Source organism: Platichthys flesus, chromosome 11 (genome assembly GCF_949316205.1).
Source record: "Platichthys flesus chromosome 11, fPlaFle2.1, whole genome shotgun sequence".
In the NCBI taxonomy this organism is placed as follows: Eukaryota; Metazoa; Chordata; class Actinopteri; order Pleuronectiformes; family Pleuronectidae; genus Platichthys; species Platichthys flesus.
The window spans coordinates 24552526-24569527 of NC_084955.1; the positions used below are offsets into that span (position 1 = coordinate 24552526).

General features: G+C 45.8%; 1 protein-coding gene across 4 annotated transcripts in view; it reads right to left on the bottom strand.

The window, feature by feature from the left end:
- Positions 1 to 6278: 6278 nt before the first annotated feature.
- The window catches only part of sema6e (sema domain, transmembrane domain (TM), and cytoplasmic domain, (semaphorin) 6E), a 132079-nt gene continuing 121355 nt past the window's right edge, over positions 6279 to 17002 (bottom strand). For all 4 annotated transcript variants that reach the window (XM_062399297.1, XM_062399295.1, XM_062399298.1 and 1 more), the window contains one exon: positions 6279 to 10133. In XM_062399297.1, coding sequence (XP_062255281.1) covers positions 8818 to 10133 — 1316 coding nt within the window. In that variant the 3' untranslated portion in view covers positions 6279 to 8817. The remainder of the gene's footprint in view (positions 10134 to 17002) is intronic.

The following is a 17002-nucleotide window of genomic DNA, read 5'->3' on the forward strand; positions in this document are numbered from 1 at the left end:
GGGGGACAAGGGCTGCATTTTAAAACACCAAAACTTTAAAAGTGTTTAAGCTTCAGTGAGTGGGATTTAGTGACATCTAGTGGTTGAGTTGCATGTTGCAGCCACCTCAGGGTCGGCCACAGTTTGGTCTTCACGTGTTTCCTTTGTGATTAAATCCCAGAGGCTGTAATTCACCTCGGAGTATTTCTAAAGATGGTTATTAATGATATTGATATTGGCAACTCCGGGTCTCCTGCTCTACATAGTAACCAAAACAACAGATAACAAATAAACTCAGAATGTGCAACAACGTTTTTCCATTCACACGAGTTTCCAAAGCTAATATTAGAAAACAATAAACCCCCGGCTGACGAGCGCTGCACCGTAGATGGAGAAAAAACCAAACTGCAGATTAATAACAAATCTGAATGATTCAGTCTGATTCTGTGTGTGAGTGCAACAAAGACCATGAGCACATTAATAAAGTTATAGACCTGATGGCTCCAAAAATAGATCGCAACAACATTAACCTATAAAAGAAAAGTTAGGTTCCTGCTATCGACAAGGCTAATGGCTGATTTGATGGCTTTTGGGATTTGGGATTGAACTTCAGAGCCACCACAGATTTCCAGGCCACATCTCACCCCGAGCAGCTTCTCCACAGACCTGAGGCCCCTCGTGGACTTAATGGATTGTGGATCTCGAGGACCCTTCTGATCTCATTCTACCAGGAGTGCTCCTCTGGATGTCTGGATTCAGTCTGTGGTCTTCAGAAGGAACCACTGGGCTTCAGGCCAAGAGCCACAGACAAGGTGAGGACATTTAGAAAGACGTTCACATTGTCGGTTTGGAGACCAAACGTTAAAGGACAGTGACACGTACACATGTCGACGCCCCTCTTCCTGTCAGACACACACTTCACACTTCACACGATACTTCAAAGCCCGTAGAAGTTAATTAGAAGAAGGACTTGAGGAAAGTTCTGCCCGACTCCATCACCCTGCGTCTGACGATCCATCCTGACAGGCAGCGATCCAACTTAACTGAAAACTCTCCTTTAACCGTGAACTTCAGCGAAGACGTCTCCGTCACAGGTTGAGATGAAAGTCGCGCCGCAGTGTTTAACAAGCTCAAATTAATGCAGAGTCTAATGAGGCTCTTTCCTTGGATCCTTTGAGTCGAGGCCTGAGGGGCGAGCAGGAACGCAGCTTCTCCCACGTGATCCCGAAGAGGCCCCGAGCGCCGAGGTGGCCCAACGGAGCCTGAGTTAAAAGATTAAAAACACAGAACTCTGCTCCGAGACCACATTTAATGACAAAGCATCAGAGACACTCGGATCCGTCCGTTAATCGGAGAACAACGGATCCCTGCCTGTTCCCAGGAGGATGAATTCTTTATGTTTGAATCCTGATTTTTTATTCCTAACGCCAACAACAAATTCATAAATACCTCATACTACATTGTGTTGGGCCTTATCTTTAAGTTGTATGCAAGAGACAATGGTCGACTCTTCTCTGTCTGTTTTAAAATCACAGCAAACCAGGTCTGTGCTGTTTAACCTCAAACTGGAATACTTAAGCTTATGGAATGCCTAGGTGGGGGGGCAGAATCCCCCTCTCTCCTCCATACTGACAAAAATAAATGTTACTGATAAATAAAAAATGACTGTAAACCCACAGAGCATTAGAGAAGGTGCGTTGGCTTGTTCCCCTCCAGCCTCCATGTTTCCCCTGCATGTTGAAAGAGCCGGTGAGAGCTTCACTCAGAGGCCGGTGGCAGCGATGGATGAGAATATGAAGAGCAGCCTTGGAGAATCCCCCCCCCCCAAAAAACGCTGACGGAGGACAGGAAGAAGACGTCACGCCAGGGACACGGGACAGAACACGTGTCCTGAAACCAGGATCAGTGTTTTCCAGACAGATGCCTGCCGCACACACGAGAGGACAGAGTGCAGAAAGAATCACAAGCCACATGTCAGTGTCTGTGATTATTCCACTGACAGGTCTCGATAGTGAAACATGGTGAGACCTTCTCCCCGGCCCTTTGCTGCCTGTTCCAGCACAGACATAATGAACTGTGATAGCGTCTGTCAGCGAGCAGCAGCCGGGCTCAGACGTGGGGAATAGAAAGTCATTTTGAGGAACATGCCACGATTCCAGCGTAGATGTGTTTTTTTTTTAAGGCTGGAGGGTTTGTGGGGAAGGTGCAGGGGGGGAGGGGGAGGGGGGGCTGGCAACACAAAAACCCATTTAAAGGAATATAAAAAACCTGCAGTCGCTGGTCAGACATTAAAGGAGGTAGGAGGCCGTGGACAGTAATTGGAAAATGTTTTTTCCCCGTCAGTCACAACCGGCGGTTTTCTCCCCGTGTCCCCATTTCTTTTTTCCCAGAGTGACATCGAACGTGAAGAGGTCAAAGACAATAATTGGATTAGAGATCAAAATATTTTTTCAGGAGAAAGACTTTCAATTGCTCCAGACGTAAAAAGCAAAACGCAGAAACAAAGTGATAAACGTCAGACTTGCTCCAAAGTCGCACGATGTTGAATCCGTGTTTGGGAAACGCAGTCGCTCCAGTTTCAGGTTTCAGTTGAAACTGGTGGGATCCTGGATGAGAGGAAATCCCAGAGGAAGATTACAACCTTTCTCTGTCACTTCACATCACAAACTTTGCCTTTTCCACAATAAATGTCAGAGACGCAGCCTATTTTTACTTATTGAATCAGTATCAAATGTACATTGCCTAATTTTTTTATTGGAAACTGTCCATTGGAATCAGTTTTTGGGGACGGATAGAACAGACGATGCATTTTACAAAGCAGCTCAGCTTTTCTCTATGTGCTGCAGTTTACGAATCATGAGTGTTTCAACCATCCCCTTCATTCAGCAGCTGTCTAGAATCATTCAATAGTTTGTGACTTGACGAACAGATCGTCTAGAACAAGGCGTCTGTAATGAGTACGTATGGGATCAATCTCTAAATTAAGAAAATGTATAATTTGACCTTTGGACCCATAACGTCCCTCCTGAACACATTAACAACCCTCTGCACCACAATGCTTCAAAAGACTTTCCCCCTGGAAGTCATCCGCCTTATTGACAACAATCAGAGAACGACTTCAGCCGAGGATTGTTTCCATCAGCACACATTCATCAGCAGCTGCCTTCGAGATGGAAACATGCAAACAGGCTGGAGAAAAGGCCGAGCGCTCCGACTGCCGCCTATCGACTGCCGCTCGCCTGGAATCCAATAATTATGCAGGAGCTAAACGCCGTCCATTATCCAGCCTGGGTTCAATCTGCACCAGCAACAAACACGTGTCCGTCATCTCCTCCAGACACACAAACACAAACACACACACAGACACACACACAGACAGACATGATTATCTAATAGACTGCGGGGGAGGATAATTGTATAAACGAATCGATACCACCTCATTAGTGGACCTGTTTTGGCTAAAAGGTCGATCTCAGCAGCCATCAGAGTCTTTTTCACTGGATGCATTAAGACGAGAGCCTCGTTTGGCTCCAACGTCTCAACCTGTTCATCCCAGATCCTCTCGGTGCTGATGCATTTACAGGAGAATCAACTGATGGACGTGACGGTGGAATTCAGCTCGATAACTTTTAAGAGGCTCCGACGTCTCTGGCTTCACGCTGAGGGAACCTGTGGAGCGTTTAACTGGGAACAATGAGGATGAGTGATATTCTGTATTTTTCCAGCAGTGCTTCGATGTAAATATCGTCTGTTTTGTGTATTTGGAGACAAGAGCAAATACACAAAACAGATGGAACACACACTTGACGACACGTACAGGGCAAATAGAAAACGTGTTGCGGTGGGTTGAGCTTCCACGGCCACTGTAGGACACGGTTTTATGTGATTTGCCTTTTCAGGTTTGTTGGTATATTGACGGGGATTATAACTGACAGGGCTAATATCATCCAAATTTCATCCAAAACTTTCTACCACTCGTAATAAAACATTATAATCTGAGTGTTGTGTTGTGTTCGGTTCCAGAGGGCTGACTCAGACTGAAGGTCTCAGAGACACAGCTTCCACCAGCAGACGGAGACTCTGCAGAAATGTGTCTCCACACGACCCTGGAGCTCCCGGCTGTTTACTCGCTGTCGGGGTGAGATCCCGCCGTGATGTTTATTGTCTCTTATGCAACGGCCTGTGTGGAGTCTATTAGTCAGAGTAACTTGGTAATTGAATTCAGATTCACTTCTGTAAACACATCAGAGTTTTGTCTTCATCACTCTCCCGTGGCTGGAGCTTCTGAAAAATGGATCTTTACAGGGAAGCAAAACAAAACCCTGTGACGCCACTAAACTCCTGAAACAACACCACACACACAACGTCAACAACACACTCTGCATTCACCACATTCTTAACATCGATGGCTCTGAGGTAGAGCGGGTCGTCCGATAATCAGAGGGTTGATGGTTCGATTCCTGGCTGAACACTGAACCCGAAAATGCTCCACACTGAAAAACATAATGCTCGATATAGAAGCGCTGTGAGTGCGGTTGAATGTCAACTGCACCAAAAACTGAGTGCACGTTAAATTTAGCTCATTTATCATTTACATGAAAATTACCAACAACTTTTTACTTTGGGGATTTTCTTAGTTATTTTTGAAAATAAAAGCACTCAGCAGAGAGAAGAACTTCGTGTCAACTAGAGTAAGAGTAGCACTTCAAGCTACAGATTTACTGATTTCTAACGGATTGATATCAGTTTAGAATTTTTGCTCTGATTAGCCAACACTTCTTGCAATTTATTAATTAGCAGCTTATGCGAAAACTGTATTTTAAACATTTTGTAAGTCCGAAAACCATAATTTGTAACAAATAATACGTGAATTGCCCCAAATTACGTAAAAAAACGTGTAAAATAAACCAAATGGATTCACAGCATTGTTGTCTTCACCATGGAGGCTTTGTTTTCACCCATTTCAGTTTATATAATAAATCTGTTTGTAATAAATAACAGACCTTGAAGCACAAAATAAATAAACGATTTCTTCATTAATGAGAACGTCTGCGTCGAGGTGCTCCACATGGGATCGAGTGAATTTTCAATCTACGTGTGCACAAGGTTTTATTATATATATACACATGCACTGAGCTGGAGGAACATTATGTTCAAGGTATAATTACAGGATTATGAACTGAAATAGTCCAGGACATTTCACAGCAGGTTGAACAGGATGAACAAGATAAGTGAAACATTTGTCCAAGAGCGAAAAGCACTTAGAGCTTTACGTTGAGCGAGGCTGGACCCTGTACATGTTCTATGTGGCTTTATTATACCGAATGATCAATTCCCTCTTTACGTCCTGGTTCTTATTTACAATAAGTATTCAATTTAGAAGCAGGAACACAGGACACAACCTTGATAGGACTTTCATAACCAGGTGAACACAGGTGACCCCCTTCGTTCAGTTTCTATCGGAGTCCTGTTAATAATCTTGATTACTTCATTCGAGCTGTTTCCATCGAACATCGTCTCCAGCATAACTCTAATGAGAGCCAAAGGTTCGGAGATATGTTTGAGTTCTAACTCTGTTATGTTTCCTCTTGGTTTTTAATGCACAAAGTGAAATGTCCTTGTTTGTCTTCTCATCAGGAGACAGGTCAGAACAGGACTCCTCCACTGTTCGGCAGCAGGATCTGGATGTTTACTGTAGCTGTGTCCTCTCGTGGCTCTGGGCTCTTCTTTGTTGAAGGAAACTAAACCCAATGACATCCGCTGATGTTGTTAAAGCCTTTAAAAGATACGCTCTGGATGAAATGTGTGTAATAGAGCAGGTTCACTCCGACCACAGCAAACAGCGAACACAGTCATACAAGCGTTTCAAGGGACTCAAGAGTTCCGGAGCAGAACGCACCCAGAGGCCCTCGAACCAAAATGAACCCTGATGAACCAAATAACTAAAAGTATTCATTAATACAGCAGGATATTATACTGAGGATTCACCATGGGCGGTTGACCTCTTGATGACCTTTATAAGACGATGCACAACTTTATATCACAGATATCTCAAGATTGAAGAAGAGGAGCCACTCACACAGAAGACCACGATGAAGACGTCAACTTGGAAAGAAAAGACTTTGTGTTAATGGCCGACACCTGAGTTGATGTGAGGTGAACGTGTGATTTCCACAGCAGCATTTATACGTTGTGTTCTTTACCCAGGCTCCACCCCTTCACTACACAATGTCAGTTGTGTTTGTGTTCATGCATCACCTGGAGACTTCACATTATGACACATTCACCAGTGAGACACGTCATGTTTTCATTTTTATTCCTAGTATAAGAGACATACAATGGTTTTTTTCTGTGAGACCAAATTCATATTAATTCAAGAGGCGCAGTCTGAAAATCAAACAGAAAAGGAAAAACAATACTGAATCCATGAGACCCCGTCCAGATAGAATGTATTTACACCAAATCAAATTCGGATTCAGACGTCAGAGGCGACACCGCTTCTTTTTCTCATTCAATCTGTCACCGGCAGATAGAGGAAACACTCACACTCTTCAAACATGGCAGCAGCTCCTCTTATGGAACATTACGGGCAGGACCTTAAAAACCAAAGTTGCATGTTTTATATTTCTTGTTTGAAAAGCTAAATCTACTTCTTTTCCCCCTGAAGAACAAAGTGTGTGGTCAGTTATATTTTCCTTCATTAACTGGATGAATGATCAACTCTACATCGGGTCCAATGAGCTTTGAGGAGATTTCAAATCAATACAAAACCCTTTCAGATACAGTGACTGGCGCAGTGCTGTGTTCACAGAATCCATCATGGTTCCACTCGACTGTGGCTTTGATGATTCTGACTGACATCATGTTCCCTGAGGGAAAAACCTCAGCAGATGTTCGGCGTTGCGACCGCCGGGGAACCTGGTCCAACAATCACTTCCTAAGATTCGACCCAAGAGACAAACTCAATTCGTCGGATCGATGTTCATTGCACTTCTCCAGGTTTTAACATTTTTGCTCAACAAAAACTTGCTCTCCACTCGGGTTAATCTGCTTCCCGTGTCCAGACTCATGTCTCATCCTGCATCTAAACCAAAACTAGATCGTCTTCTACCTCCGAATAAACATCTTTGCTTTATCCATCAGTTAAATATGTAGAAATGGGGACAGGTCTGTAGGTCAAGCTTCAGAGGAACCGTGAACTGCTCCTGCAGAACTCCAAAGAGATGCTCACACTACTTCTAAAACAAAAATAACAATGGCACCAGTAGGGGAAGTGCCCCCCAGTGGAAAGTGACCGACCGCAGACTCACACTCCTGGGATGCGAAAAATAACAACAAAAACAAAACAACAAAGCGAAATGAAGGGTTTCATTCCAAAACTCCATCGATCTTAGAAAACAAGAGACGATAATTTTGTAAAATTAATATTCCTTTGTAAAAAAAAAATGAAAAAGAAAAAGGCTCAATATACTCAAGATATAACATAAAATATGATACAATAATAAGTGTTACAATCATATTCACAGTTACAAGTTTATCAGACAAATTTTTGAATGACAAAATTCATTCTGGAATGAAACTCTTCAAATGTACAATAGATACTGTATGACACGTACTGACGACCATAGAAAATGAAACACCAACAATATACTGGAGCATAGTAGCCATCAGAGCCCCTTGCATTAACCCCTACCCCCATGTCACACACTATTATTAAATAAGGCACACATTTACACATACAGTTAAAATTTGGCTAGTAATTATTCCTTTATTTACAACCAATAGTCACAAAGTTAATAATTATAATACTTGCAATCCGTACTATGTGTCGTGTTCACTCTGCCAGATGGCGTGGCGTGTTTGTCACTTGAGTATACAGTATTTCTTTTTTGTGTTTCTTCCACTGCAGAGGAAGCTAAACCCTCTGAATTCTGTGGAGCACCAATGTCACAGGAACATTCTGGAGGAACCTAAATGGACCCGGTTCGGTCGCGGCTGACCTGACATCTGCTGGGACGGGACCGAAGAGAGAGAAGGGACGAGAGTAGCTGCTTTGTTGAAGTATTTCCTTTCTCTTGTCGACACAAACTAATTTGGTTCTTTTTTTTTTTTTGCCAACTTGACAATGAGCTGTGTTGATGAAATGCATGATGAAGATACTTCTTAAGAGTGTGCAGGGGGGGGGGGGGGGGGATCGTTTGATATGCCCAAAGATGAAAGAGTATAGTAAGGCCAAGACATAACTACTTTCGGGGGGGAATTTGCTGACTTTTCACCACAGGTTACATATACTGCAAATGTATATGTATACATATACGGTGTGGATATAAACACACATATATATACACACACATGCATAATATAAACACATTCGAGGGTGGGGGGGGACGGGTTACCAACACTACATCAGAAAAGGTTAAGCAAAAGCCTGAATCTACGCGTCGCAGGAGCCTCCGGCTTTGAAGTGTTCGAGATGACGGATGAGTTTCGTTTCTCCAACATCGATGTGTCCAAAAACTAAGTTGCATTGTAAATCCACACTGAGGACATTGGCAGCCTAATATAAGGAGGTGGCGTCACGTCACCCGAGTCAGCGGTTCTATAATAAGCAAGTAGCTGAGCAATACCAATATGGTACAAAGATATTCGCTGGACAAAAAGAGTGGGAAAAACAAGTTTGGTTGAGGCTTTTGTCCACAGTGACACTGGTTGTCACATGATAGGTTGTGTTTTCTTGTCAAGGTCTGCAACCTCAAACCCACTGGATTCCTTCAAAGAGAATGTCCTCTGAGAAGACCCGACGTGGGAGAACCTCCTCTAGTCCAGGAGAGAACCTCCTCAGTAGTTGAACTTCCCCTGTTGGTTCACCGGGGACGTGGCAGGTATGAACAAAGGTTTGGGAGGGACGTCGGGTTTGAGCGAGGAGCCCCGGCGGACGATGGCGCCCCTGTGTTGGACCTCTTGCTCTCCGGCGTAGCTGTGCTGGCGCGCCAGGTACCCGTTGGGGATGAGGGGGTAGTGAACCTCACACGCGCTGCCTGTTGAGTTCATCCGTGCCAGTAGGGGGGGTGGCTGGTGGGGCCCACCGTTCCGTTGGCTGAAGCTGTGCTGGCGAGGGATCATTCCCCCTCCTCCACCGCCACCTGGCATCTTGGCGGCTGCAGCGATCAGCGAGTGCCTCTGGGAGGAGTGCCTCCTCTCAAGAGTGGACTGGTGGTGTGGAGGGATGTCCGGAGGAACATCCATGCGTCGTGTAAGGCTGTCTCGAGGTAAAGTTGACGAGCTGTAGTAAGGGGCAGATTCTGTCTCCGGGATCTGAGGTTGGATTCGGTTGGCGAAGGCTAAGTGGCCTCCACCACCACTGGCCATCAGACCTGATGGGCTCATTAACTGGGAGTTTTTACTGCTGCTTGCATCATGGATGTGCTTCAGGAGCTCATCCAGCGAGGTGACCTCCATCACCTTCTGCGAGTAACCAGGGTAGGGCTGCTGGGAAAGTACACGTTCAACATTGTGGATTTTACGTTCGTCCGAAAGGAGGTGACCCCCAACTAGTGGCTGCCCATTGGACAGGCTGTGGGAGTAGGGGAAGACCTGCTGGTGGAGCAGGGCTGAACTGGGCCTGGAGCCGCCGCAGTGGGACTTTGGGTCTTTGGCATTGTTGCAATTCTGGTTCTTCTCCCACTGGTTCTTGAAGGCTTTCATGCTCTTGATGGGAAGCTCTGGGGTCGAATCTGGTGTCGGCAGACCGGAGAGTTCTGAGGAGTGGTGAAGGTGGTGATGGTGGGGGTGAACCAGGTCTCCCATTGTCATGCCATGGTGGCCATTTCTCCTTGGTGGGTGATGTTCCTTGCTGTTGGTGAAGAACGAATTGTAGATCTTTGGCGATGACACCTCCATCTTGTCATCCTTACTCTGGCTGTCCAGGAGGCCGTTGAGCTTGGCCAGGCTGCGGAGGGACAGGGCGTGTGGAATCGGAGCCTCGGGATCCTTCGCCAGCTTCTTGGTCTTGTGACCCGAGTGGTTGCAGTAGCAGGAAACCAGGAAGCCGGAGAGAAAGGCGCCGAGGACGAAGGCCACCAACACACACGCGATCAGGAGCGTGTAATGAACACTGTGATTGGTCTTCTCCAGGTCTGGTGGCCGCCTCACACCTGGACAACAGACAAAGATTGAGGAAAGGTTAAGAGCTTTTCAGACTGAGCCGAAAGAGAAAAAGCAAAACAGAAACATTCAAGAGCTAATGTAGGTCAAGTAGCAGCTGGGAGAGACAGGTTGCGTTGAGAGGGATTTCTCAATGTGATAAACAGCATGGGGGGTGTTTGAACTCAGCTCTCTGCTCCCTTTCCCTTCACTGTTAATAGATCAATACCGACTTCCTCGGACCTGCGCTCTCCCCGCAGACCGGCGGAGACCGAGCGTTCCCCGGCCGGCGAGAAATCAACTCTGAGATGAGCTACAGCTTTAAATATTGATGGGAGCAGAGCAGCAGGAACCTGATATCACTTTCACAGACTTTGCTTTCCAGTGTCGGGATCGGGGGGGCACGAGCACCTGGCGTGATGAACGAGCCAAAAATAACAGCACCGGCCAATAGCTCACCGAGTGTGACGCCTTTGCCAACACGGACCCAAATGAGGTTGTCAAATTCTTTCAAAATGAAGCCGAGGGGGACAGTCTGTGCGACAGTGCACCGCGAACACAAGGTCACTTAGCTGAGGTAAATCTACCGTGTAAACGTCCTTGGGTGATGTGACCCTAGCAGAGTGTTTGCCTAATGGCGTGAAAGGCAGCGATGATAAGAAGAGTGAAACCTGCCACCTCTTATAATCAGAGCTCATTTGCAAGAGGCTGCCGCCATCTGGGGTGTCAGGCCCTCCTCTCCACCCTTAATGACAATTTCTGTGAAACTGATTAGTCTGTGGAGGTGGGGGGACGGGGGACGGGGGGGGGGGGGGGTGGAAGGATGGAGCAGCTCAGAGGGGGGGGGAAACATGCAGGTGTTCAAAGCAAGTTAAATCCGACAGCTCGAGAAAAGTTCGATGAGGAAGGAAAATGGAAAGTGATGATTTCTAAATCAGGCCTCGCTGATGATGACGAGGGTGATGATCGGTGGGCGAGCGAAGAGCAGATCGGCTCAATAATTCAGAAGAGCAGATTTTAATCTTTCCCCTGAATTAAGTGACCTGGACTTGACAGGACGACGGCTCTTGGGTCCAGAATAGTCCGGCTTAGAAATTCATCTCTGGAGTTATGAAGTGGACGATATGGACGGAATCTAGAAGAGTGTTTTCTCCGTGGTGATAAACAGTTCATCGTGAAGTGGAGATATATTGATAACAGGAAAAGTAACAGGAGGCTTTTGGCTCAGAGAGTCACAGACTCATTAATATTAGACAACTCTGCCAGATGATTGATCGCTCCTGCCATGACTCCAGAATTATGTGGATATATTTTACGTGACGAAGCTGCAAAAACAACTCAAAATCTTCAAAACTTAAATCTTTGATCCCTCCGAGACAAACCTCTTGGATGGATTTCATTTTTCAGGGAAAGGATGATGTGAATAAAACCTAACGCAGAGTTCTGAGTGAACATTATCAAAAGGTAATGACTAAGTCAAAAGGGTCAGAGAGGTTCCTCCTCAGAGTTTGTGTGTTGATTAGAGGAAAATATTAGGGGATATTACAGAGGAGGGAAATCTGATCAGAGTCGTTAGATTTCAGTCAAATCTCATTAGAAATCCTCGAGAGACAAACGAGTGAAAACTAAATCTAATTTCCTCGAGCCTAGAAAGTCGCCCGACACCACAAGGCATGAGACGGAGAGACGAGCCGCTTGCCTCCTGTCGTCCTCACGGCTTTAAATTTGACTGAATCTCATTAGAGACGAGGACAGAATCTGAATCCTACCAGGTTAGATCCCATCTGCGTGTGTACACAGTTCCCGGCAGACAGTTTAAAGCTTATCGTTTAAATCCTGAAGTTACTTGTGAAGTTCTTTTCACTCGTCATTATCCGGAGGCAGACGTCTGTGCAGGTGCTTGTGGAGGATTAGTATCTCATCAGCGGGTATCATTGCATTCATTCTCTAGCCGGGCTTTGCTGCTGTTCCCCCACAGAGGTTCTGTAGTCCACTATCTAATCTTTCTGGATATAGAGCTTTGAGTAGAGCTTTCCAATTAAAAATCCTCATTTTTTAGCCATTTATTCTTATGATTGCCTGGACTTATGACCACATTAAAGAGTCATAAATCATAATTGCAATCCCAGTGGGAGAGGGAATCAAACGTGGTGCAGCAGTGAGCCTGTTAAAGCCTCCACTTTTATTCTTGGACAGTTTTCTTTTGTCTCATTACGCCGGCTGCCAATCAGCTCTGCGGCTAAGTCACAGTTCTGAGTTTTGGATTCGGACCGAGCAGCGTCCCGGAAGCTTCATGCACCTTTTGGTAATGAGCCTCCATCTCAGGGTGGCTTCTGCCTCCTGTGGCCCCAGCGGCTCTCTGGTACCTGTGACTCATCTGCTCCCTCTGGACCATGGCGCCCGGCCTGACCTCCGGCTACCAGGCGCCGAGGGCGTCCTCCCGGTCGAGGGCGGATGAGTCAAGTGGCTCGACGAGGGGGGGGCGAGCCGCGCAGCTGAGGTAAACAAATCCAGAGCCGACAAACGACCTGTCACAACATGCTTCACCAGCAGGTCGGATGACTCAATCATCGGGTGTTTGGGACATACGGTGCCACCGGTCACACTCAGATCATCTCACGGTGAATCATACCGACAGCCTGGCGAGCAGCTCGGCGGCGAACAGGAGGCGACGGCCGACTGAACTCAACTTCTTGGCCGGGCTTCACCAGAACGTGGAAACTCAACATTTGGGGTTTGAAACTTCACGAGTACTTTTATTTTAAAGTTAGTTGACGAGGAGAAAACAGTCACCTCATGTCGAAGCGATAATTAACGCAGCTTTACGCTCATCTCACAACTTCCCTTCCACGTTAACAACGGTTCAAGAGTCAAGTTTCCGTCTCTAAAACCGTCTCTTTGTATTTCTGTGTCGACTCAACGCGCTCTCAGCCCAGCGACGGCTTAATATAGAGATACCCAAGTCTGCCAAAAGGTAAAAAGACAGATGGGCTGCGTGAGTGGAGTCAAGGGAGAGGAGGGGAGAGAGAGAGAGAGGGAGAGGGACGGTGACAGCCAGGGAAAAGAAAAGAAAAGGGAGATGAAGGGACGAAACTCAACCTTGGTGACAAACTGGCGATGAAGAGGGGGAGTGAATGAGGGGAGGACTCGGAGATCAATAGGAGCAGAGCAAAGGGAGGATGAAAGCCACGGAGCAGAAAGAAAAGAGAGCGAGATGGAGATAACAAGTGAATGTGTGTGCGAGGAGCTCGTCTGAAGGAGGAGTGAGAGGCAGACGTGACGGGCTCGGTGACAGACCATCACTCTGCTGCAGCTCTGAAGCTCTGCTGCTGTGATGTGCTGTGGTGGGAGAACAACCTGGTGCTGCTCCTCACCACCGCAGGAGGAGAAACACTTCTGCATCCACGCCGATAAAAATAGACGGTGCGGCAGGTTACGTAAACAGGTTTCTACTCCGCGCTGCCTGAGCTGTAGCTTACTAATTGCAGATTTATTTATTTTTTTTTGGGCATAAGGGAAATAAAGTCTGTCTGTTGTTGTGTGTGCAGTGCCCCCCCCCTTGCAGGTGATTAAGTTGAGTCTGAAAAACTAATTACAATGGAAGTGATAACTACAGTAAGTGATTAAGTAAATGGCTACTGTCTCTGCAAGACCAAATCTGCTTCGTTAACAACACAGCAGCCATAAGCTTTTTCCATGACACCAATTACCGGCAATCTGAGAACTTTGAAGTCTGGAGCTTCCTCAGTGGTGAAGGAATTCCTCTCTCTCTCTCTCTCTCTCTCTCGCAGGACATTAAAGCATCTGAACTGTACAATGTCGGAATTTTAAACACTGCTGCGAGGGAACAGCTACTTTTATATCAAGGTCAGAGACGAAGTGATTTAAACAGAACAACTTTTTCTTTAGCGTATGACTTTTCCATTATATCAGACTTTCCTCAAGGGTGCGTTTAAACACTTTTCAACAACTCGTCTTCTCGTTTTTCTTTTCTGCACGTCACGTGAAGATGCTTTTCAGAATAGCCTCCAAATTACTTTCTGCTTCCACGAGTTTACAAGAGCATGTTATTGTTCCCTTAATGGATACTCCATCCCGACGAGAAGTCAATGAGACAAAAAGGCCCAGAGTTTCATGTCCCTCTGCTTCCTGCTAATGCTGCAGATTCATTTCTTCCACACTAAAAGAAATAAAAAACACAATTGAACTCCTGGGAGACGCCCTGAGGTCGAGGAATGGAACTAATGAATCATTTCCTCTTCTTTTGGAATCCGGGTGAAACGCAGAGCAGCTCCGACTCCTCGCTGTCAGTTTTGGTAATTTGACAGTTTTAATTCCTGACGTCTGTTGTCGCTGACAGACGTGGTTAACAGACAGAGCGTGATTGTGTGCGTCACACACACACACATACACACTGAGTAAAAGCACTCTGTGTGTGTGTGTGTGTGTAGGACTGACTGAGTGAATTCAATCATGTACACTTGTTATTAGGAATTTGCATAACATTCCACCTCAGTGCTCAGCCAACTGGATGAGGTGTAATATATGCGCAGGAGCTAAGGTGATACGGTGTAATGTTAACAGATCCTTTCCAATTGAAAAGTAGTGGTGATGAGAAGTGCATTTCCTTCCAAGTGTGCCGATGCATACAGAGAATAGATTTCATTACAGGTTTGATTGAATGCTGGTAAATTAAGTGTGAGGTGGCATCTGGCAATCAGCGCCACACTGTCTGTACCCGGTCGGGGATTTGAAGGGAAAATCAGGTTTTCTCAAGGAGCTGCACAGAAAAAGCAAAGAGAAAAAGATAGTTTTGGTTTTGATCGTCCAGGTTTGGAGACATCCGTCACTGCCGCCACTCGGCTGCACACAGACGTGACTGTTTGTGCTGATTGAAGCTTTAAAAAGCCTAGTAAATATAGATGATAATATTTTACCGATACGGATGTGATCACGTTGGGGAGGAGGCAAACGTGGCAGATATCTCCAGATCAATGTGAAACCAAAACTATCTCCGTGATGAGATGTCACCAAGAAGGAAACAGAAACTTCTCTCAATGAACATCTGATGAACTCATGAAGCCGGTGAACCGGGCCGAGCACATGCACTGGGTGGAGTCCTTGTTTTCCTCTTTACATGCAGTTACATCAGAAACTTTAAAAAAAAAGAAAAAAAAAAGGAAAGAGCTGTTAATTTGCCATTCGGAGGCTGGTAAAGCCAAAACTGTTCCATTGCAAACCTCCACCTGCCGATGATCTGATCTGATCGGAGAGGAACCGGCTGCAGAGGAAGAGCCTTGGCTTTACCAACCGGCTTAAAGAGACAGTCCACGCCAAAGTCACGTATAGTTTCTAGAAATCACTCTGTTCTAGGTTAGAGTATCAAGAACAAACAGCAAAACACAAAGGTGATGGGACCATTACTAACAATCACTGGTTTCCTGGTGGACTCGTCTTTGGAGTGAACTGCTGCTTTAAGAGACGGAGAAACTGCTGCTCAGACGCCTGAGCTCAGTGAATCCAGAAAGGCAGATCGAAAAGAGGTCGGGGGGGAAAGGGGGTCAGTGGGGGGGGATTCAACAAAGGAGGCAGGTGCAGCTAAAGGGTTAGTCCGACCAAAACACAGAGAGGAGAAGAAACACAGGCAGGTAAATCTCTGGAGGGACACGCCCCCCAGAGGTCAATGAGACAGGGTAAAGGGTAAGGGGTTAGAACCAAGAGCCAGGACGACTGCGGGGGGGGGGGGGGGGGGTTTGATCACTGCGGGCCCCGTGGATCAGCTGATCGCTCTCCATCCCGACACCGAGCCGAGCTCTCATGGCCCACACGGAGGTGAAAGCCATTAAAATGTGCCGGGGATGGAGAGTGAAGTGTTCGGTTTGTGTGTGTGTGTGTGTGTGTAATGTTGTCGAGGTGATTTGTGCAGCGCAGTGTGGAGTGTGTTTTTAAAGAAAAGTAAAAGGCATGATGTCACTTGTGATCGCTGAAAAGTGCTGGTGAGCGAAGGGAAAGTGTGTGTCTGCCTGACCTTTAATGGTCATTACACCATGAGTGTGAGTCAGGGAGACCGAGGTGTGTGTGTGGGTGTGTGTAAGAGTGTGTGTCCGTGTCACACCCTGACTTGTGTTAAAACGTTTTAGAGAATCCTGTCAGGTCAAAGCAATTTAAAGATGTTAATATTAAAACACACTTCATGGTTTTAAAAGAGCAAAAGTGGATTTTCTAAAGCACTTCTAAAATTCAGAGTAAAGGCCTGAATATTTTTTTTTATTATTATGAATTATTAAATTAATTCTGGTGTCAAGGCAACTAGGTTTTTTTCTTCTTCTACCACCTTGTGACAATGTGTGAACCACGTTGTGTAAAAAAAAAGATGGATGACATGACAGGCTCCCTGAAAGTGAAGCCAAATCTTCTTAATCGACCCCCTGGTGGCTGGCTTCAGAATAGCAGATGGATAAAAAAAAAAAAAAAAAGTTACAGTAAACTTGAAATTCATCTTTCTCAGAGGTGGTTTGAGTCAATTTAGTTTTATTTCATGACACTGATGTTTGTTTGTGCACTAAATGAATTGTGTTAGCCACCTTTTGGGTCAGTTTGTACGAGATGGAAGTTTTTGTAGCCACGATATTTTGGAACTGGAGATGTCGTCCATCACTATTTACAGTCCATGTTGTCAACTAACGACACTTCCTCCTCACATTTGATTGTGTTTTTGTTATTTTTGAACGATTTTAAACACAAAACTTTTGTAGTAGTTTTGAAGAGTTTAGATGCTGATGTGAGTTGAATAGTAGGAACCTCTCGGCGGTGGTTTGAGGGACGTGTCGTCAGAGCTCGACCAGACGATGTGTCTGTTGCCACGGTCTTCACACGTATT